The 24,507-nt window shown below is 36.9% G+C and overlaps 1 protein-coding gene across 2 annotated transcripts in view; it reads right to left on the bottom strand.

Moving 5' to 3' along the window:
* Positions 1 to 24,507, bottom strand: part of GABRA3 (gamma-aminobutyric acid type A receptor subunit alpha3) — a 250,009-nt gene that overhangs the window by 52,896 nt on the left and 172,606 nt on the right. For both annotated transcript variants that reach the window (XM_060002519.1, XM_060002520.1), the window contains exons 5-6: positions 23,791 to 24,011; positions 6,824 to 6,906 (exon numbers count right to left, since the gene is read on the bottom strand). In XM_060002519.1, coding sequence (XP_059858502.1) covers positions 6,824 to 6,906; positions 23,791 to 24,011 — 304 coding nt within the window. The remainder of the gene's footprint in view (positions 1 to 6,823; positions 6,907 to 23,790; positions 24,012 to 24,507) is intronic.

Genomic DNA, 24,507 nt, shown 5'->3' with positions numbered 1-24,507 from the left:
TTCTGTAAGGTCAGTAGTGATGTCCCCTCTTTCATAATTTTAGTAATATGATTATTCTCGTTTTTTGTGTGTGTGTGTGTGTGTGTGTGTGTGTGTGTTTTGTGTTCCCCACAGCCCTTAGTCAGTCTAGCTAAAGGTTCATCAGTTTTACTGATCTTTTCAAAGTGCCAACTTTTAGATTATTTGATTTTCTTTAATGTTTTTCTATTTTATTTAATTTCACTCTAATATTTATTATTTTCTTCCTTCTGCTTCTTTTGGGTTTAGTTTGCTCTTCTCTTTCTAGTTTCTTAAGGTGGAAGGTCAGGTTCTTCTTTTTAATACAGGCTTTACAGTTATAAATTTCTCTCTGAACACTGCTTTAGGCTGTTTTTACATTGTGCATAATTTTCACCAATTTCAAAATATTTTCTAATTTCCCTTGTGATTTCTTCTTTGAGCCATTGTTTATTTAGGAGTGTGTTATTTAATTTCAACATATTTGTGAATTTCCCAAATTCCCTTCTGTTATCGATGTCTAATTTCATTCAATTGAGGTTAGATAACACACTTTGTATGGTTCTAATACTTTTAAACTGATTGCATCTTGTTTTATGGCCTAACATATAGTCTAAAACAGAAAATGTTCCATGTGCACTCGAGAATAATGTGTTCTGATATTGTTTGGTAGAGCGCAATATAAATGTTTACTAGATCTAGTTGGTTTGTAGTGTGTTCAAGTCTTCTAGTTCTATGTTGATGTTCTGTCTAGTTGTTCTATTGGAAGTGGAATATTAAAATATTCAGTTTTTATTGTTGAATTGTCTATTTCTCCTTTCAATTCTTGTCAGTTTTACTCCATGTATTTCGGGGTTCTATGATTAGGTGCATATATCTTTATAATTGTTATATCTTCCTGATGGATTGACCATTTTGTCATTATAAAATCTTCCAGGCTTCTACAGAGTAGGGGTAAAGAGGATGGGAACAGAGTTCTCTGGCCTTACTGAGAATCAGCCATTTTTCTTGACTAACACTCCTCAGATTGTTGTGAGCCTTTGGTTAGAGTTTGGAGAGGAAGTTTATTTTGCCAATTTTTGAAAATGTTCTTGTTGCTTTTATGGAAGAGTGGATTTTCAGAAGTTCTCACTTCACCACTCCAGAATTGCTTCCTTATTAGAGATTTTAAGGTTAACTTTAACTGCCCACTTAAGAATTTAAACCACTCTCTCCTTCTTAATGTACTTTATTTGGTTTCCTGGACAATATGTTCCCTGAAGTTTCCTCATGCTTCAGCTATCCTATCCTTCACATTTACTGAGTTATTCTCTTCTCTTTAGCCTCTAAATGTTGTAGATGACTTCTCCAGCCTTATGGCTTTAAATATCATCTATATGTATGAAACCTGAATTAAATCTCCAGTCCAGATATCTTTTCTGAACACCAGACTTACATTCCATATAATCAGCACCCAGAAGCACTAGTTGTGTCCCTTATCAAGCATGACCCCCATCAGGTGTAACCATTATCCTGACTATTGTTTCTGTGTGTAAATTCCTTCCTGGCATTTGTTGGGAAATTTATATATTTTTTCTGAATTTCAAATACTGAGAAAAATTGTTGAGAAATCAGCAAAATGGAAAAAGTATTATAATTCTACTATAAGAATTAAAGCTTAACAATAGACACAGAAGCATGACTGGCTTAAAGAAATCTACTAATGTCAAGTGAAAAGCAAGAACAGGAAATGCTGGCACACTGAGTCAAAAGTATTGAAATTCTAAATATCAACACAGGAGTACATGTTGATCGGATCAGTTGATTTTGCTTATTATAAGTGTATCTTTGTAGCCCTGTATGCTGCTAATAGCAAGTCATTCTTGCAAATTAGATATTAAGTCTATACGCATAGTATACAATATACAAACCCTGTGAGTGTCTTTTCAAGATATAGCAAGTTTGAGAAGCAAAATAAACCCTTAAACTGGCAATTTTGACATTTGATTTTGTATAGTTCTGTTACCTTGCTAAGAGATCCAAATGTTTTAATTCAAATACTACCCAATAAGGTTTGCTGGTGTTTTCCAGTGTTTGAGTATCTTCTACAGTAATGTTACTGGCATTTGCTAATACTTCTAAACCTGTTATTTCTTATTTTAAAAAGTTGTATATCCATAATAATAAGCAAAGAGCATGAAAGTCTGAAGTGTTTTATGAATAACATTTAATTTATGAAATTCTTGGGAATTCCAACTCTTATTCCTGATTTCCATAGTTTAATATGATAGAAATTTGGAAATACTACCAACAGCAATGACAGATGAAATATTAAAGACTTCTAACACCACAGATTAGTTTTGCCTATTTTTATATATGACATAAATGGAATCATGCACTATATACATAGATGTGTCTGGCTTTCACTCAGCATTAAACCTGTGACCTCATTCAGATTGAGTTGTTGAGTATAATATACTTGTCATTCTTATATAGTATTCCATTTTATGAATATGTCACAGATATTTTTATTGACATATAGTTGATTTACAATGTTGTATTAATTTCTTTGTCACAGATTTTTAATCCATTTTGATGGACATTAGGGTAGTATCAAGTCTACTAAAATTAGCTCTGCTATGAACATTCATGATATGCCTTTGGTAGACATAAGTACTGATTTATGTTTGGAAATTACTCAGGACTAGAGATGCTAGGCTATATGATACATGTATGTCCAGCACTAGTAGATACCACCAAACAACATCCCAAAACCTTTGTACAAATTTACATTCCTATCAGCAATTCACTTTAGTTATCCTAGTGGGTGTGGAGTAATATTCTCTGGACTGCAATTTGCATTTCCCTGCTGACTAATGTAATTGATCACTTTATGTGGGTGATTGGAAAACCCTGTTTTATAAGGTGACTGTTCAACACTTTGGCCTTTTTTTTTTTCTATTGAGGTTTCTGACTACTACTTATAGACTTGTAGGGGATATCAATAATTATGGATTTGAGTAATTTGTCATGTACATGCAATGCAAATATTTTTCCCACTCTATGGTTTGCCTTTTCACCATTATCTTTTGATAAAGAGAATCTCTTAATTTTTAACATATTCCAAGTCATCCTCTTTTACCTTTGTGGTTAGTGCTATTCTATGTCCTGTTTAAGTAATTTATATCTCTTCTAATATCATAAAGATATTCTCTTATGTTTTCTTCTAAAAGCTTTATTGTTTTACCTTTCACCTTTTCACATTTAGATTTGTAACCCATCTGGAATTTATTTTTGTGTATGAGAGAGATAAAGCACCCCCCACCTCTGTGTGTGTGTGTGTGTGTGTGTGTGTGTGTACTTTCTGCTATGCCCCATTAGTCTATTTTTCTATCTTTGCAACAATAATACATATTGCTTTAAAGTATACCAAAGCTTTAACACTTTAAAATAAGTCTTCTTATCTGGTATTGGATTTGATTTGATTGTAAACTCTGATTGTAAACTCTCCAGCTTTGTCTTTTTCAAGATTGTCTTAGCTATTTTTGGCACTCTTATATTTCTATTTAAACTTGAGAATCAGTGTTGTTTTCTTTGTATTTATCCTGCTTGGTGTTTACCAATTTCTTGAATCTTTGGATTGATAACTTTCATCAGTTTTAAGAATGACTGACCTTTAGCCACTTAATGATTGCTTTTGCTCATTTCTCTTCCTGTTTTTCTTCTACAAAATTACACATGACAATATATTTTACTGTGTCCCACATATTCATTTACTCTTTTCTGTGTTTTTGTCTCTCTGTACTTCAGTTTTGCCATTTTCTATTTAACTATTTCTAAGATCTCTAATCCTGTCTTCTACTTATTAAATCCACCCTTTGAATTCTGAATTTTTGATATTGTACTTTTCCATAACTAATTTCTAATTTATTCTCCTTTATAGATCCCAATTTTCTGTTGAAATTCCCTATCTTTTATCTATTTTATTCATCTTTTCCCTTTTTTCTTGAACATATTAACCATAGTTTTTTTTTTTTTTTTTTTTACGGTACACGGGCCTCTCACTGTTGTGGCCTCTCCCGTTGCAGAGCACAGGCTCCGGATGCACAGGCTCAGCAGCCATGGCTCACGGGCCCAGCCACTCTGCGGCATGTGGGATCTTCCCGGACCGGGGCACAAACCCGTGCCCCCTGCCTCGGCAGGCGGACTCTCAACCACTGCGCCACCAGGGAAGCCCTAACCATAGTTTTTAAAAGTCCTTATCTACAACCTGATATCTGAATCACTTGTAGGTCTGTTTTCATATTCTGGTTTTGGTTTTGGATCTTGGTTTTAGATCACATTATTCTGCCTATTGGTATGCCTAATGATTTTTTATTGGATTCCAGACGTTGTGTAATAAAAATATAGAGTTTTCAGATGATGTTGACTTCCACGAGAGAGACTTCATTCTTTCCTTTGTTAGGCAGATAGTGTGGGATAATTATCACCTTAATCCCATAAGGCACTGAGCTGTGTCATGGTTTTGGTTAAACTTAGTCTGTCTCTGATATTCCCTTATATTTAGGACATAGCTTCTCCAGGATTTTAAATGGATAGCCTAGCATGTCATCTTTTTTATAGCATTGGGATACTGTAGGAAAGCCAGCTCTACTTTCCAAAGGTTTTCATGTTAGTTATTATACTTTGTGCAAATTCAAAATTCAGCAACTGTATTGAGAGGGGTATCAGTCAAGAGGCTGAGATCTCTTAGATCTCTACTTTTATCACTTTAGTGTTGTGTGACCATCAGAATTATTACTTTTTTTTTTTTTTTTTTTTTTTGCGGTACATGGGCCTCTCACTGTTGTGGCCTCTCCCCTTGCGGAGCACAGGCTCCAGACGCGCAGGCTCAGCGGCCATGGCTCACGGGTCCAGCCGCTCCGCGATATGTGGGATCTTCCCAGACCGGGGCACGAACCCATGTCCCCTGCATCAGCAGGTGGACTCTCAACCACTGCGCCACCAGGGAAGCCCTACTTTTTTTTTAATATATCATCCAGCAGCAGCCCTATGCCCAGGGCCAAACTTGAATTCCAAGTTGCAATCCATGGCCAGAATTGGCAAGTACCACCAAGAATGAAGAAGGTACAGGTCACAGATTCATCTGTGAGAGGTTCTACCCTTTCTCCAGAATTTTAGTCTCTTCAATCCTTATTGCTCAACAGTTCTGGGTCTCCTAATTGTTCATGAGGGGAGCATTGTTTATCCACAAACAACTCTATCCTACCCAGAGTGGAAGTAATACTCATCTAACTTGATAGTAAATCCATTAGGACAGAAATGTACAAGTCACCCTTGAGTTCTCTCTTTTTCTAATATTCCACAACTAATTCATTGGAGGATCCTCTGGGATTGTCCTTCATAATATATCCAGAATCAAATTACTTCTTACCACTTATGCCACTAGCACTCTCTGAGCCATTATCATCTCTCATCTGAAATACTGCAATAACCTCTTAACTGGACTTCCTGCTTCTACCTTTCTTATACTTATATTTTTAACAGAGTATCCATAATGATTCTTTAAAAACCATAAATCAGATAACATAATTATTTTCTTCAAAATATTCCAATCACTCCCCATTTTCCCTCAGAATAAAATTCAAAGCCTTTTAATGTTCTTCAAGACTTAGATGACCTGATCCCCTCTTTGATCTCATATCTGATATACTTATCTGACTCCCTGGCTGTTCCCTCTAACTAGAGTATTATTTACTCAAATATCTGCCTTGTTAAACCTTTTACCTCATCAAAATTTCTGCCCAAATATCACTTTTTCAAAGAGGCCTATGCTGATTACTCTATTTTAAATTTCAATGGCAATGCTCATCTTCCACCTAGACATGACTGACCCCACCTTATTCTGTAGTACTTTTATGTCTTCTCATGGTGCTTCTCATTTTACAACATACTTTACTTTTTCATATAGTGTTTGTTTTCTCTTTTGCCATCACTCTGTCCTCTACAGTGTAAGCTCCATACGGGCACGTCTTTGTTTTATTCATGGATACATTCCAAGCTCCTAGAACAGAGCCTGGCCCATGGGAGACAATCTGTAAATATTTGACAATGATTGAAAAAAATATGTCACACACAATTACTTGGGTCTTTTCAAACGCACTTTCTACTTCAAAATACAGAGATAAATCTAATTTAGAGATGATCAACACAGACCTTGATATATTGCTCTGATGACTCCCAAATGAAACTTACTCTGAAATTCTTAGTCAGAAACTCACTCTAATTCTATTCAATTTTGATTTTTCTAATTCATTTGAAAATAGGCTATGTATCTATTCATTTCTCTGCCAGATTTACAGCTACTGGCAAAGGCAGTACTCTCTAAAAATGAGGAAATTTCTAGAGTCTCTTCCCGTCTACCATTTACTGTAGGGAATTAGATAGAACTACAGTATATGAGGATGCAGGTAGAATAAGCATTTCAAAAATACAAACACATTCTGTTTGAGGGATCTTGCCTTTAGGAAGCTACTACTGTACTTTATATTAGTTCTATCTTAGTTTGTCTTCTGGATAATTTAGGAAACAGATGTTAATGTTTCAATATAATGAAAGGCAAATTAGTCTAAAATGGTGAAATAAGGTTTCCTGTCTAGAAGGAAAACTATTAAAGGTTAAATCTCCTCCAGATCAGTTAGTACTACTCCACCCCACTCCCCTTCCTCACTCACATACCAGCCTGAATTAAAGGTCTCAGCTTTTGAAACTACTAAGGGACAGAATAGGAAATATTCTGTTTCTTTTGGAAAAAGACCAGGCAAACAGAAAGTGAGAAAATACATACAGCTGCCAAACTTCAGTGGGCAGGCATGCACATCCATAGGGAAATCTTCCAAATGCATGGGACACTCGGCATGAATTGTTAACCTAAAAGGAAGAACAACAGAACATGAAATAAAGCTAAAATGAATGATATTAAACATGGAGCTGAGTTCTCGTTCACCAGCAATGGAGTGCTGCTAAGAATAATGGGATTTTATTTGTTTAGGTTCACTGAGATCCAAGACTTTATGAACACAAGGGATGGATTAAATGAACTAGATAGCCTCTCAAGGTAGCATTCAATATTAGATTTTTAGATCAGATATAAATCCCACCTTACCACCTTTAGGAAAACAAATATCATTTGTCTATCCTAACTGAGCTCCCTTAGCTACTTCACCACCAGAGAAGTCTGGAAACACCAGGTACTGACTCATTCACTCCTGATAGCAGTTTAATTATTTCCAAAATAATTCTCCTCATCAGGCTATCATGTGAGTTAAATAATTTAGAGATTGCACTGGAGAGGAGAGATGTATAGAAAGAATATCTTTCTTTTTATATTTATTTATTTGATTGCGCCGGATCTTAGTTGCAGTAGGCAGGATCCTTAGTTGCAGTTCGTGGGTTCCTTAGTTGTGGCATGTGAACTCTTAGTTGCAGTATGCATGTGGGATCTAGTTCCCTGACCAGGGATTGAACCCAGGCCCCCTGCAACGGGAGCGTGGAGTCTTAACCACTGCACCACCAGGGAAGTCCCTAGAAAGAATATCTTTAACCTGATAATAAACAAGCACAAAAGATGGCTCTGCTGCTTACAGCAACTGCTATAGCTTTGTTTAAGAAGATGGTTCTTCGAGAATACATACACACACTTGTACATGTACACACACACACACAGTAGCTGGCCAGAAAAAAAATACAAAGTTTATGGAGGACATCAAAAACCTCAGAGGTCAAGTCTGAAGAGCTCATGTTCTCTTAATAGGGACAACATATTGGAGAGACTGTTCATGGATCCCTCAGTGGAAATCTGGATAGGGTACGACTTGCCATGCCCACATACTCATTCTTCTGCATCAGTCTGTCTAAATAATCGATTCCAAAGTTTCCCCTCTGTTTTCCTGCAGATATTTTTGAGCCTCAACTTTCTTTGGCCTAGAAAGTAGCCTGCTATGTGTAAATGGGACTCACACAGCAAAAATTCAGAATTATTTGACACCTAACTCTGATGAGCTATTTCTAGCTAACCTGTATACCTCCTGGTTATATTGGATTCAATCTCTGCTATTCTCTTGGAGCTTTAGGTGGCCAACTGGCAAGAATCTCCAATCCTGGTTAATTCTTTTTTTTTTTTTTTTTTTTTGGCAGTACGCAGGCCTCTCACTGTTGTGGCCTCTCCCGTTGCGGACCACAGGCTCCGGACGCGCAGGCTCAGCGGCCATGGCTCGCGGGCCCAGCCGCTCTGCGGCGTGTGGGATCTTCCCGGACCGGGGCACGAACCCGTGTCCCCTGCATCGGCAGGCGGACTCTCAACCACTGCGCCGCGAGGGAAGCCCCTGGCTAATTCTTAAGCATGATAAATGTGTGACACCTCATAAGTGATCAGAGTAGCAGTAGTAGATATTGCTCAAAGCAGGCTGACTAAAGCAAACATGCTCAAGTGTTTATTAGCAAGAACCCTAGGCTGGAAGGCAGAAGCCAAGTGTGTGCCCTTCAGCAAATATTTACCCATATCTTATTTTCCATTTCCTTATCTAAATAGTAACAGGTGGGAAGTAGATGGCAAGTGTCCTTGCAGCTCTAACTAATCCCTTAGATATTTATAAAAATTCCCATGTGTCTTGGACAAAAGCTCTATTCCCAAGTCAGCCTGCAATACCCTACCAATCTACCCTTTATTCTTAAGGCATAAATAGGGGGTTTCATGACTCAAAGAATCTGATATAAGAGAAATGTCTTTCACTGAGAAGCTTGCTCCTGTTTGAGAATTAAAAGATTTCATGAGGGTTTAATAAAGAAAATTGTGTTCCTTCTCTCCACTTATATTAGTATTTCCAAGATACTGCGTCTTATGAGTAATGCCAAGGGGAAATTACTTTATGTCTACCCAGCTGTCCTAGGGACATGGCAAATAAAACCACAACAAATAGATAATCAAAGCAAGGTGCAAAAGGTATTGATTTCTGCTTAGGAGCAGAACTGATTCATAATAACTTTCCTATCTTCCTTCCCATCCACCTAAGCATAGAGCAGTGATGAGAAGGCAGATGTTGGTTGGGGTGGGGTACTTCACAAGCCAAATTATGCTATGCTCTTTTCCTCGGTTCTTAAATGCATCCTAATGCTCTCTGAACAACTGCATCATACTGTCTTCTCTTCTTGCCTTCCCTCCTCCTTGTTACAACTTTCAAGACCCTTCAAGCTTTTTCTGCAGCAGAAAGCATCCTGACTACACTCAGGCTAATAGACTCATCACCACAATCTATGCCATAAACAGATCCATCCCCTTCAAAACTTTCCTTCCACCCTCTTTTATTTTATTGTTATTAAATTATTATGATTTTTGTGACAAAAACACTTAACATAAAATCTGCCCACTTAGTAAGTTTTAAGTATTCAACACAGTATTTTTAATTGGCTGGAATAGACATTACTCCAAAGAAGATATACAAATGGCCACAGGTATGGAAAGGTGCTTAACATCACTACTCATCAGGGAAATGCAGATCAAAACCATAATGAGGTATCACCTCACATCTGTTAGAATGGCTATTATCAAGAAAGATAAGAGATAACAAGTGTTGGTGAGGATATGGAGAAAAGGGAACCCTAGTGCACTCTTGGTGAGAATATAAATTGGTGCAGCTCCTATGGAAAATAGCATGGAGGCTCCTCAAAAATTAAAAATAGAACTACCATAGGATCCAGCAATCCTACTTCTGGGTATATATATCCAAAGGAATTGAAATCAGGATCTCAAAGAGATGTCTGCTCTCCCATGTTTATTGCAAAATTATTCACAATAGCAAAGACATGTAAGCAAACTAAGTGTCCATCAACAGATGAATGGATAAGAACATGTATGTACATACAATATAATATTATCCAGCCTTAAAAAAGAAGGAAATCTTACCATTTGCAACCACACTGATGAACTTGGAGGACATTATGCTAAGTGAAATAAGCCAGACAAAGACAAATACTGTAGGATTTCACTTATATGTGGAATCTAAAATAGTCAAACTCATAAAGCAGAGAATAGAATGGTGGTTGCCAGGAACTGGAGTGAAAGTGGAGGTATTAGTGAAAGGGTAATAAATTTCAGTTATACAAGATGAAGGAGTCTTAGAGATCTACTGTACAGCAAGTAGTCTTCAGTTAGCTTTTCAAAGAAGGTCCAAGACCCCTCAAAATGTGATAATCAGATCATAGGACCTCAGTCCCAGCCAGGTTTTAACCTGTTTTGATTCCTATGCAAAGACCAGCAGTAAAAGGTAATATAGGAAATTCCCTTCTTTGGGGATGAAAGACACAGATGGGAATACAGATGGGAAGGAGGTACTTTTTAGCCCTTCATACATGCACACACATACCCACACCCTCCTCAGGTACTGCCCTCATTTCACTGTTCACTATGTTTTGTAGCACCCTGGCTCCCTTGTCATCCCACCCTTTGCTTCTCAACAGCTGGTTTTTATTCCACCACAGTAATAAGTTAAAGTTTTATTGCTTCCATAGCACCCTAACTTGTATCTCTACTTTTACCCTTTCTCCTTATAGTATTGGGTTGGCCAAAAAGTTCGCTCGTGTTTTTCCATAACATCTTACAAAAAACCTGAACAAACTTTTTGGCCAACCCTATATATTCTCTACAGGATAGCCGTCTAGTATTTCCTCATCTTATACAGAGTAAAAGCCAAAGTTCTTGCTATGGCTTACAGGGTCTTACATGATCTTATCTTCTGTTCCTCTCTGGCTTATCTTCTACTATGCCCTCCCTTGCTCACTCTGTTCCAGCCACTCTGGCTTCCTTGCTGCTCTTTCAACATGCCAGTCTCTCTTACATCATAGTCCTTGCATTTGGTATGCTTTCATGTCTCTTTCAAGTCTTTGCTTAACTATCTTGTTTTTTTTCTTATTATCTTGTAAATGAGGCCTACCCCAACCTCCATTCAGTTTACTATCCATACTATGGTTAGTAAACTTTACCATGCGCTTTCTTTTCCCATAGTACCTAACTTATAACATGCCATGTAATTAATTTTTTCTATTTATCATCATTTTTTTCTCCTTACTGTAGAGCTATGGATTTTTGTCTTGGATCTTCTTTGATGTGTGCCAGGAGCATAGCACAGTACCTAGCACATTGTAGGTGTTCAATACATATCTATTGAATCAATTAACTAACGAATGATTTTTCTTTCCTAAAAGCATGTATTTCTGTGGGGACCTTGCAGACGCGAGGTATAGATCGGGCAATATAGGGTTCAGGTATTCCGAGGGTTCCAGGCAAATAGCATCTTTCTTTCTTTTCTTTTTTTGATTTTTTAATAGAACTTTATTGGAGTATAATTGCTTCACAATACCATGTCAGTTTCTGTTGCACAATAAAGTGATCAGCCATATGCATACACATGTCCCCATATCCCCTCCCTCTTGAGTCTCCCTCCCATCCTCCCTATCCCACCCCTCTAGGTCATCGCAAAGCACCAACAGGCAAATAGCATCTTAATATGATTCCTTAATAGCATAATATCTCAACCTATACTTAGTGGTCATCTAGCCTCTTTCCTAGAATTTCAGAACTGAAAGACCCTTATAGAAAGCATCCAGTTTTATCCCATCATATATTTGACATATGATAAAGCAGAAGGGAAGAACATTTCTCAAATAACCCAACAAGTCTGGGATAGAGCTGACTAAAAGTTTTCTAATTGTTTCACTCAACAAATAATTTTATTTATTTTTTTTTTTTTGCGGAACGTGGGCCTCTCACTGTTGTGGCCTCTCCCGTTGTGGAGCACAGGCTCCGGACGTGCAGGCTCAGCGGCCATGGCTCACGGGCCTAGCTGCTCCGCGGCATGTGGGATCTTCCCGGACCGGGGCACAAACCCGTGTCCCCTGCATGGGCAGGCAGACTCTCAACCACTGCGCCACCAGGGAAGCCCAACAAATAATTTTTGATCGTGTACTATATGCCAGGTATTATTCTAAGCAATATAAGTACATCAGCAAACATACCAAGGTTGTTACCATCTTGAAGCTTACATTTGAGTAGAGGGAAGACAAAAAAGAAACAAGTAAAATAAGTAAACTATATAATGTGTTAAAAGGCAATATGTCTCAGGAAAAATAAATAAGATGTGAGTAGAAACTATTGACGAGGCATTGCAATTTTCAATAGCGTGTTCAGGGAATACCTCACAGAGTAGGTGACATTTAAGCAACAAACCTGAAGGTAATGAGAGTGAACCTTATGGACACCTGGAAAAAGAACATTCAAAGTAGAGGGAGCAGAAAATGCAAAGGCCCTGAGGTAGAAATGTGACCAATGTGTTCCAAAAATAGCAACTATGCCACTGTGGCTGTAGTGGAGAGACCAAGGGGGAAGATTAATAGAAGATGAGTTCAAAGAGGAAACTAGTGGTTACCAGTGCGGAGAGAGAAGGGAAAGGGGAAGGGAAAAGATAGGGGTTGCAGATTAAGAGGTACAATGCACTATGTTAAAATAAATAAGCTACAAGAATATATTGTAGAACACAGCGAATATAGCCAATATTTTATAATAACTTTAAGTGGAGTATAACCTTTAAAAATTGTGAATCACTTGTACACCTGAAACCTATATAATACTGTACATCAATTATACCTCAAGTAAACAAAAACACTCTTCAGGAGTGGTTGAGGTGTCAGGCAGGCTATTTCTATTATCATGGAGTAAAGGGCAGGATCTGACATTAATGTTGAAATAGAAAAGATAGTAAAATCTTTAATAGCCATTATTAGTAGAGGATGAGTCACTTGAAATATATCACCACTAAACACCCAAACCAAGCAGTATATTAGTCATAAGAATCCCAGTTTTCTGCAAATGGCATTGCTTTGTTCTTTTTAATGGCTGAGTATTCCATTGTATATATGTATCACATCTTCTTTTTTTATTAATTTTTATTGGGGCATAGTTGCTTTACTATGTTGTGTTAGTTTCTGCTGTACAGTAAAGTGAATCCACTATACGTATACATATATCCACTCTTCTTTTGGATTTCCTTCCCTTTTAGGTCACCACAGAGCACTGAGTAGTTTCCTGTGCTATACAGTAGGTTCTCATTAGTTATCTATTTTACACATGGTAGTGTATATATGTCAATCCCAATCTCCCAATTCATCCCACCCCACCTCCCCACTGTGGTGTCCGTACGTTTGCTCTCTACGTCTGTGTCTCTATTTCTGCTTTGCAAATAAGTTCATCTGCGTTATTTTTCTAGATTCCATATATAGCAATATTATACAATATTTGTTTTTCTCTTTCTGACTTACTTCACTCTGTACAACAGTCTCTAGGTCCATCCACGTCTCTGCTAATGGCACAACTTCGTTCCTTTTTATGGCTGAGTAATATTCCATTGTATATATGTACCACATTTTCTTTATCCATTCCTCTGTGGATGGACATTTAGGTTACTTCCATGTCCTAGCTATTGTAAATAGTGCTGCAATGAACATTGCGGTGCATGTGTCTTTTTGAATTATGGTTTCTTCTGGGTATATGCCCAGGGGTGGGATTGCTGGGTCATATGGTAGTTCTATTTTTAGATTTTAAGGAACCTCCAGACTGTTCTCCACAGTGGCTGCACCAATTTACATTCCCACCAACAGTGTAGGAGGGTTCCCTTCACAGCAACATGGATGGACCTAGAGATTGTCATACTGAGTGAAGTCATAATGAGAGAGACAAATATCATATGATACTGCTTATATGTGGAATCTAAAAAAAAAGGGTACAAATGAACTTATTTACAAAACAGAAGTAGAATCACGAATGTAGAAAACAAACTTATGGTCACCAAGGGATAAGGCAGGGGGATAAATGGGGAGATTGGGATTGACATATACACACTACTATATATAAAATAGATAACTACTAAGGAGCTGCTGTATAGCTCGGGGAACTCTACTCAGTACTCTGTAATGGACTATATGGGAAAAGAATCATAAAAAAGAAGAGTGGATATATGTATATGTATAACTGATTCACTTTGCTGTACACCTGAAACTAACAAAACATTGTAAATCAAGTATACTCCAATAAAACCTAAAAAAAAAAGAATCCCAGTTTTCTGCAAGTTTCCCATTAAATCCTCAAGCTATAGGCAAAAGGCTTCAGTACACTGGAAGCCCTTGGGCTTCCTAATTGGAATACCAGAGCTTCACTACTGCATTTAGCCCTTATATGGAGCACATCTAGGTTTTAACAATTACCTCAGATGTGTTGCTCCATCCTCATTTTCTGATATTCACACTTTTCCCCCACACTCCAGCCATCTGCCAATACTTGTGATTTTGCCAAACAAAGCTCTCATGCTTTTGTGCCTTTCTACAAATTGCTGGGTTCTTTTTTGTCCTGCCAGGAATGCCCTTTCCTCTTTATATGTGGAACAAATTCCATTCAAGTCCATGCTCAAATATTACCTCTTCTGTGATAACTTTGTATGTGCCCTATAGGCATAGTGAGTTCTCCAGCTCACAGAAATCCCAGAGCACTTTGTACAAGTAGCTTAGTGCTTAACACTGTTGAAATAACTTTCTAGGCTCAAGATGGAGCCACTCCTGCCTGGGGTGCCACATCAAAAAACAAAAAGTTAGATGACTTTCATGTCCCTATAAATGCTCTACTTGACGGAAACACAGTATATCCAGTCTGTTTATGTGTCTGTCTTCTGCAAGTAAGTGTGAGAAACTTGAGAGAAGGGTCTCTACATATTATTCTAATCTGATGCATAGTACGGTGATTGGCACATAGCATATAGTCAGTAAATGCTTCTTGATTTAATAAATATTTCTGCAGGATAGACAGAGCAGGCATTTTCAGCCCCATTTCCCAGAAGAAGAAACTGAGGTCCAGAAAACAGAAATGCCTTGTCCATGGTTACACTGCTGATCTGGGCCAGAGTTAGGACTCATACTTAGAGCTCCTAATTCCTAAAGTTCATTTCACTATAACATACATAGTCTGTCTAGGGGTAGTGAAACTGAGCAGGACCCTGTGGGGCCCTCCCAGGTACAAATCCCCTGTTTCTCCATTGGGGAATTTGGGTTTTTTGAGCATGATCTACCTCTTCTCCTTGCACGGCCCTGCAATAAAGCTTTCTCTGCTCCAAACCCCAATGTCTCCATTTGTTTGGCCTCACTGGGCATTGGACACACTAACTTGCATTCGAAAACAGTAGCATCTAAAATAGTTGGGTTCTTTGGAACCAGAGGGACCCTTCTGATGATCTGTAAATCCCCCTTGTGTTAGAATGATCTTTCCTTTTTTTAACATCTTTATTGGGGTATAATTGCTTTACAATGGTGTGTTAGTTTCTGCTTTATAACAAAGTGAATCAGTTCTTTTTAACAGACTCAATCTGCCTGAGGTTCAGCTTCTTGCTTTTGAGAATAAACGCAATTCTTGTTATTTCAAGGCCCTGATTTCCTCTTGCATTTGGCAAAAATGAAACAAATGTGAGAAGACCTCTTGGGAATACATTTTTCCTTCCCTCCCTTAAATGCTAGTTCCCATGTGGTGCTTTCCCACATCTGGGCCCATGTCTCCAAGCTGTAATGAAACCTATAATTTTTAGCTTATAGCACCTCATTGTTGGCTTTTTGTGAAGCTTCCATTATGCCTTATAGTACAGTAAATTATGTGTCCTATCTTTCCTGCTAAGATGTGAATTCTTGGAGGGTAGGGGTTGATATCACCACACAGAGTCCACAGCATAATTTGTGATTAACTGGGACTTGTAATATTACTTGCTTCTCACCTCATTGTAAGCTTTCTCAGGGTCCAAAGTGAGCCGCTCTATCTCTTCTATGCTCTTCTGTTCATCAGAGTGAAACACACTAAGTGTGGTTCTGTGAGTCAGTTTCTAGCTTAATGAATAAGGAACTACAGATGGAATCCCCTAGAGCAAAAGCCATTACAAAAAAGGACTGTGTGAAACAAAGCTATCAATGCTTGGTTGATTTGATTACATTAAGTCCTATACAACTAACAATGTGACCCAAATGCCTTCCCTGGTTCCTGGCCATTTCAGAGGAAGTCTCTGTAATGAAGACTCAAATGCAAGCTATTTACATCTAAAGCAGGAGGAGAGGAGCTTTATTATTAACATTTCCATGTGTGTTGGTGGGGAAAGTTCAGGTATCATGCACAATTTATCTTTCAAATAATTTGTCTTTGGAACATCCCAAGTACAGGAGCAAAACTGACCCAATCAGACAAAGGATAAAGGAAGGCATGCAGGTCTGAATATGATAATAAGTCTCTCTTAATTGGTCAAAAAATACCATTTTCTTCTTGATGATGCAAACATGGAGAAATGAGTGCTTATTTTGTTTAATTTGTACCTAAACATAGGACACTATTAGTCTGTGGCCTAATATATAGAGGACACTTTGTGCAATGTATTTAATTTTATAAAATCCCATTGTGTCAAAGTTCTGGGTGACAGACCTGCATTTCCAGCTGCAGCTTGTCATGTCCACCTCAAACTCATTATGCTTAAAACTGATATCCCCTACATTCCCTTCTTAGAGGAAGTAGTGGGATGTAGTAGGGAAAAACAGTTTGCTTTAACATAAGAGTGACTTGAGATTCTGTACCAGCTCTGCCAGTTATTAATGGTGTGACTGTTGTTCTATTGAAACTTCAGTTTAGTAATTATAAAAATGGGGATATTAACACAAAAACCTCCACACAGTGGGCATGTGGCAGGACATATGTCAAGCAATTCACATGGCTTATCATATTTACTCCAAGTGTAGACAAAGAATGTTGCCTGTCATTCCAATAAATAAGGAATGTTGCCAGACACCAAGCCATCAGCCACTGCCCTGTTACCTTACCACCAACTAATTAGAAAAAAGTCACACATCCCACAACTATCACCCCAAATTTTGCCTATTAAAAACTTCTCCCCCAAAACCATCAGAATGGGGAGACTTGGGTTTTTTGAGCATGAGCCACCCATTCTTCTTGCTTGGTCCTGCAGTAAACCTTTATCTGCACAAAATTCCAATGGTTTGGTTTGTTTGGCCTCACTGTGTGTTGGGCACACAAAATTGCATTAGGTGACAGTTCAGTCACAATGAACTTTTTTTAAGTTTCTTTATTGTATCATCACTACCTCCCCTGCTCATTCTTCTGGCCTTCATATCTGCTGTACTCTCTCTCTCTGGAACATTTCTTCCCTATCTTTTATTATAATTTACTTCTACACATCTTTTAAGTTGCAGTTTAAAAGTTATTTCCTCTGGAATTCATTGTAGATATTCCCCATAGACTCACTTCATTGTCCCTGCTAGATGCTCATAAAGCATATTTCACTCTGTGCTTCCCTCATCATAGCACATATTCTACATTTTCATCACGGTTTAACTGTTTTCCCCAATAGAATGTAGTTATATGAGAGCAGAACCCACATCTATTTTTGCCCACCACTTTATCCCTAGTGCCCAGAATACTCTTTGGGTCTGATTAAGCCCTCAAGAAATATTTTTGGAATAATTAACAAATAAAAGTTCTAACAACAGACATGAATTTTCTGATGCATGTTGTCAACTCATAAATACCTGCATTTGTGTATGCTATTTTCCCTCCCTGGAATACCCTCCTATACCTCACCCTGTCCCTCATCTGTTTAATAGTTACCTATATTTCCTTTAAAATTCAAGATACAGGATAAGTATGATCTCCTTTTCACAACTTTCCTTGGTGTCTCCACATGATTTTTTTTCCAAATGTTTCACTTTTAATTGTAGACACAGCTCCTATACTAAGTTTCACAAAAAAGCATGTCTTTCAACAATGCAACCAGTGTTCAATGTAATGTGGTGTAAGCAACATTTAACATAATTCAACTGCTTTAACCTAAATACACCTACTGCTTAAGTCTCCACATGATTTTAGATGCTTTTTACCCTGTAATTCCATCATATTTTGTACCTGCCTCTATTTAAGGACTTTTATATTATTGTGCAGCTATCTGTGCATATGTTTTCTTTAACTACTAGACAGTAAAGTCACTAAGAGCATGAGCTGTGTCTTATTTATCTCTGTAGTTCAGCATATATCCCAAAGCCTTAAACACAATAGCACTCATAAATATGTTGAATGAATGATTCAAGTGAATGAGATAAAATCTAGCTAAATTCAAAAAGTACTTTTCCCTCCTATTCAAATACTCACTGGAACATTTTTTATTGTATTATATATTATGCAACATTTATATATAATAAGTATAAAGAACACAACAATGAACGTATTTCCCCATATCTTCATTAATAAATAAGATGTCATTAATAGAAATAAAGTTCCCTATATCCATGTCTGAAAAAATGGAAAATACCTCATAAATGTGTATATCATCTTGACCTGGACTCTGTTCATCTTTTCTGTCATCTCCTCTTCAAACTCTTCTCTTTATGCACTTTATTACAAGTATATCTCTATTCTACCTATTCCTCCACTTATGCTCTAGTCTCTTCAAATTCTCCTTCATACATTATAACCATTCAGACTTCTACTCTGCCCTATCCTCCCCACCTCCTTTTCAACATTTATGTCTAATTTCATGTCCTTCCATGCAGTGTCAGAACAGGTATCCCTCTTCCTTTACAAGTAAAACTTTCCCTGTAGTTTGGATACCATCTCCTTACAGTTTTCTCTGGGAACCTGATGTCAGAAAAACCCTATTTCTACTGTATCTTCAACCTTTACCTTTCTACTAGCCCCTTCCAGCTATCTCACAAATATGTGCCAGTCTCTCCATTCAAAACAAATAACTATTTCCTTTACCCCTGAATATATCTATTATATACCCATCCCTTTCATTTTCAAGCAAGTTCCCAGAAAGTATTTTCTATGTTCACTATCTCCACTACCTCTATGCCAACTCATAAAAACTCCTCATTGCACTAATCACTCCATTGAAAGAGTGTACGTGAAGAACACCAGTGTTTTCCATGTTACCAAACCTAATACATACTTTCAATTCTCTATATTAGTAGATATCTTTGTAATAGCCAACAATATTGTAAAGATGTATAAGTAATAGTAAAGAGCATAAAATTGCAGGCAAGCTGCCAGAGTATGAATGCTTGACCATTTACTACCTAGGTGATCTTAGAAAATGTTACTCACTCTGTGTCTCAGATTCCTCACCTGTAATTGTATCTATCTCATAGACTTGTTATGAAGATCATAAAAGTAGAATGATTATAAAAATGCATGGCACATTGTAAGTACTATATTGATGGCAACTATTGTACTTATTATGCTATTATTGTATTATTATTATTGATCACTCTCATCTTTTTGAAACCCTTTACCTTTCAATATATTAGCCAAAATGTGTTCAATCAATATTCAGTAACAATCCTAAAATATCAGTGTCCTAAAACCACAAAGGTTTCTTTCTCATTCACACTATTTGTCTATCTCAGGTTGTGGGAGGGATGTTCTTTTCTATGTTATCTTTAATAAGGGACACAGAATGATAGAGCCAAGGCCACCTGGCATAATGCTACTCACTGTGGCCAGGGGAGAGGAACATGGAAAATCATGTACTGGCTCTTAAGAGTTTCTAATCCTTAACAGATACATGCTACTATATACAAAATAGATAAACAACAAGACCCACTGTAGAGCACAGGAGACTATATTCAATATCCTGTAATAACCTATAATGTCAAAGAATCTGAAAAAATATATATAACTGAATCACTTTGCTGTATACCTGAAACTAACACAACATTGTAAATCAACTATACTTTTTAAAAAAAGATAAATGAACTTTATGACCAGTGCTGCAAATTCATCCTGAGTAAAATGATACTTAATTTTATGAATTAAAAAGAACAATATTCTGGTTCCTGAGTGATCACTGTGTTTCCAGAAGGTACTGATATGGAAGCAGTTATAATAGATTCCACTAACTGCAAAATTTTTGCACAGAGATGAAAATAAAGAAATGTACATGTTAAAAAAGCAATAAATAAATAAAATTTCCAATCCTCCCTCAGAAATCACACATGTTATTTCCACTCACATTTGGTTAGCCAAAGCAATTCATTTGTCTAAGGCTCTATGGAAGTGAAATACTAACATATACCCAGAGGGAAGTGAACTGGAAATATTGGAAGTAGCAGTATTGACTACCACACTTAGCTTTCAAGATACTACACACTAGTGGTTCTATTAACACCTTCCTTTCTTTTCCTTTTCGGTCTCCATCATAGGTTCCTCTTTCTTCCCTTCTGCTTTAATGATAGTGATGCTACATGACTGGATGCTTGGCATGATTTTCCTCTCACTCTACATACTTTCCTGAAGTGATCATATGCATTCACATGGTTGTCCCACCATACTGACAATACCAAACTTTACATCTCTTGCTTGTGTCTCTCTCCTGACCTTATGACTTGAATATCCAACTACTGTTAGACTTCTGTCCCTGGATAATCTACAATCTTCTTAAACTTATCTTGTCCAAAATTAACCTCACAGATTTATTCTATCTAAATTTTTCCTAAATCTCATATGATCTACCCCAGTTCGTAATACCATCAGTCGCCCATTTTACTTGGGTGCCTTCTACCTTAATTCCTCCTCTTTGCTCTCATTCTGACATTGGTTGTTTCACTGTCTATTTCCTCAGTGTATCTCCCCATCTCCATCTTAATCCACTGCTCTGAATTAGAACTTCACCACTCCTCATCTAGACTATTTAATCTGTCTCCTAACCAGCTTTCCTATTTCCAGTCTTGTTCCCTACAAATGCATTCTTTACACAGTAACTAGGATGCCATATATAACATTAAAAAAATTGACCACTTCCTTATCTTGCTTATAATATACCATTCAATTTCCTGCAACTGCTCAGTTGGTTTTCTCTACCCGGAATGTCCTTCCTCTCTTCCCTCCACTTTCCACATACAATTTTCTTGACCACATTCTACTTATCTAATAAAGCAAAAATTAATGCCAATACTAATAATCAGGAACTTAGGTGTTGCCTCATCCAGGGACTCTTTGCTCAACTTGATCCAGAAGAATGAGTTAGATGACCCTTTTCTATTCTTTCATAATTACTCATAACTTTATCATTTCAGTTAATTTTTTGTGGTTATCTATTAGCCTTTTCCCCGTATTATATTGTGACTGTCTTAAGGACAAAGACCATATCTTCTTAATGTTTGCATAGCCAGAACCTAGTCCAGGGCCATGTATGTATTAGGAATTCAAAACATGTTTGGTGAATGAATAAATGAATGGATGAAAAATACTAATCTTTCTTCCATCTATAATTTCTCTCCCTCCAGTGTCCCTTTCCCTACTTCTATATGTCTTCTTTTCTTTCTTCCCATTTACTGCATACTTTACTCCAATTTCTCCTTTTTCTTTTAGGATATTCTAATATCTAGCCTTTTACTTTTATTTCATCTTCTGCCTTATCTTCTCAAATTTTCTATTCTTTTTCTCTCCTCTCATAGTCTCTCTTTCCTCTACCCATTTCTCCTTGATCAATTCATCTGTGTGTGCGTGTATAAAAGTTCTGGGAATAGACCAATAAAATAAATATATATGTTAATTTTATTGATCTCTTCTCCACATTATTCTTCCCTGTTCTATCCACTTCCTTTTTCTCCATCATTCTTTCCTCTACTCTCTCAGCTCCTCCTCTTTAATTCAACTTCTAACAATTGACTTGCTATCCATTTTTCCTTGGCCATCTTCTTGTCTCCCAAATTCTTTCAGAAGCACATCAATAAATAGTAAATTTAAAGTAATGAAGGACTAGCATACAGGCAAGCACACTTCATGTATTCATCACATATTTACCAGGTATGCATTATTTGAGTTTCATTGTGTATAATAACAAATGCACAGAACCTGCACCAAAAGATCACTCATTAATGTGGAAGGCAGCTTCAGGAAGTGACAACTGACAGCAAGAACCAAGAAAGTTTTTAATGTTGGGGCAAAGAATCTTACTGAACTGGAAATGTGTTCAAAATTATTCTTTTAAAAGCAAAATTTACATATCTAAAATCTCTAATGATAATGAGTCATGAAAAACATAAAACTGTGATGGTTCTATGCTTTGGGAGCAGAAAAGTATGAAATACATTATATATAATATATATTCATATATATATTAAAAGTTATATTCTTAAGTTGTGTGGAAATGCACTTATATGAAACTCCTCAGCATTTCCACACAATGTGGCATAAAATATATGTTGCTATAATTTTGTATTTATATATGTAACATTGTACGTTTCATTATCTCACTTGATTCTCACAATTCTGCATCATATGGATAGTTTGTTGCTGCAGTTAAACCTAGGCTATTCTGACTGTCACAGTGTTCATGCCTGTGTATATGGCTGTAATTCTGTGTATTTAAATGCCCTTGACTATGTATATACCTGTGTATTGGTCTACACATGTCTCTGAGTATGCATAAACATTTATACATTGTGAATGTACATCTCTGTGTGTCTGAAAATGTTCATATGGCCAACTCTATTTTTTATTGAAATATAGTTGATTTGCAATATTGTGTTAGTTTCAGGTATATAGCAAAGTGATTCCATTTATATATATATATATATATATATACATATATATATATATATATATACACACATACACCTATATACATATAAATATTTCAGATTATTTTCTATTATAGGTTATTATAAGATATTGAATATAGTTTCTTGTGCTATAACAGTACGTTCTTGTTGTTTATCTATTTTATATATAGTAGTGTGTATATGTTAACCCCACACTTCTAATTTATCCCTCCCCCCTCCCTTTCCCTTTCCCCTTTTGGTAAACATAAGTTTGTTTTCTAAGTCTGTGAGTCTATTTCTGTTTTGTATAGAGATTCATTTGTATTATTTTTTAGATTCCATGTATAAGTGATAGCATATAATATTTGTCTTTCTCTGCCTGACTTATTTCACTTAGTATGATATTTTCTAGGTCCATCCATGCTGCTGCAAATGGCAATATTTCATTCCTTTTTATGGCTGAGTAATATTCCATTGTGTGTGTGGTAATATTCCATTGTGTGTGTGTGTGTGTGTGTGTGTGTGTGTGTATCACATCTTCTTAAAGCAATCATCTATTGATGGGTACTTGTATTGTTTCCATGTCTTGGCTATTATAAATAGTGCTGCTATGAACATTGGTGTGCACATTATCTTTTCAAATTAGAGTTTTTGTTTTTTCTGGGTATATGCCCAGGAGTGAGATTGATGTATTATATGTTAGCTCTATTTTCAGTTTTTTAAGGAACCTCCATACTGTTCTCATAGTGGCTGTACCAATTTACATTCCCACCAACAGTGTAGGAGGGTTCCCTTTTCTCCACACCCTCTCCAGAACTTATTATTTGTAGACTTTTTAATGATAGCCATTCTTATCAGTGTGAGGTAATACCTCATGTGGTTTTGATTTGCATTTCTCTAATAATTAGTGATGATGAGCAGCTTTTCATGTGCCTGTTGGCCAACTCTCTATACTTGTGTCTATAATATATACGTCTGCAAGCGTGCATACCTGCAAATGTGTTAGGAAGTATATGCCTATATGTGCATTTCTAATCTGTAACCTTGACAGAATTTTCAATGGATAGCTTAAAACATGCTGATTTCAATCCTGGTCCTACCCCAGTATACTTTAGATGAGCTGCACCACTCTCTGACCTCATGGTGTAGAGGAGGGTTCCATTGTCCACCAGTCTGAGCAGCTTGTTAGGTGTGGTCATGTTATGGGCCACTGATTTCTTGCCATTGTGGAAGAAGGTGTCAGGGGTCCAGATCTTACTAGCCAGGAGATTATTCAGTGGAAGGATCTTCATGGGTCCATCAAATTTCAGTCTTTCATCATGCCATGTCTGTCGAAAAAATACATCAATGGTGTACTCCTAAGGACAAAAAGAGAGAGAACAATGTTTCAGTTGAGTTCTGGTAGTGACCCACAGTGCCCTTAGCAAATATTAATTACTTTGCAGTATTTCCTCTGCTGCAGAGAAGCAGCAGTCTATTAACAGTAGTTACTAGTAAGTAGGGCAAATGATTATGATTGAGAAAAAATGTCTTGGTGATCAGTAAGTACATAGATAATATGTTTGACAAGATTTTGCTTAGGAAGATCACTGCCAACACTGCCCTGCACATCATGCAAGCTGAACACAAGACTTTGCCTTATGAAAAGGAAAGAGCTCCCTTCTCTATGCAGTGGCATCTCTAATAAGGGCAAACTCCTTACCTTATCTCTTCTACTAAATGATCCCATATGAACATCAAAGGCCAATATAACAATTACCATAAAACTAAAACCTTAAATTTTAAAACACATTCATTTGATTCTCTAACAATATGTCTAATGAGTTAATATCTTATTGTCTTCAATAAATAAGG

The sequence above is a fragment of the Delphinus delphis genome, chromosome X (genome assembly GCF_949987515.2).
Source record: "Delphinus delphis chromosome X, mDelDel1.2, whole genome shotgun sequence".
NCBI lineage: Eukaryota > Metazoa > Chordata > Mammalia > Artiodactyla > Delphinidae > Delphinus > Delphinus delphis.
This window is presented reverse-complemented; position numbering and strand designations above follow the sequence as displayed.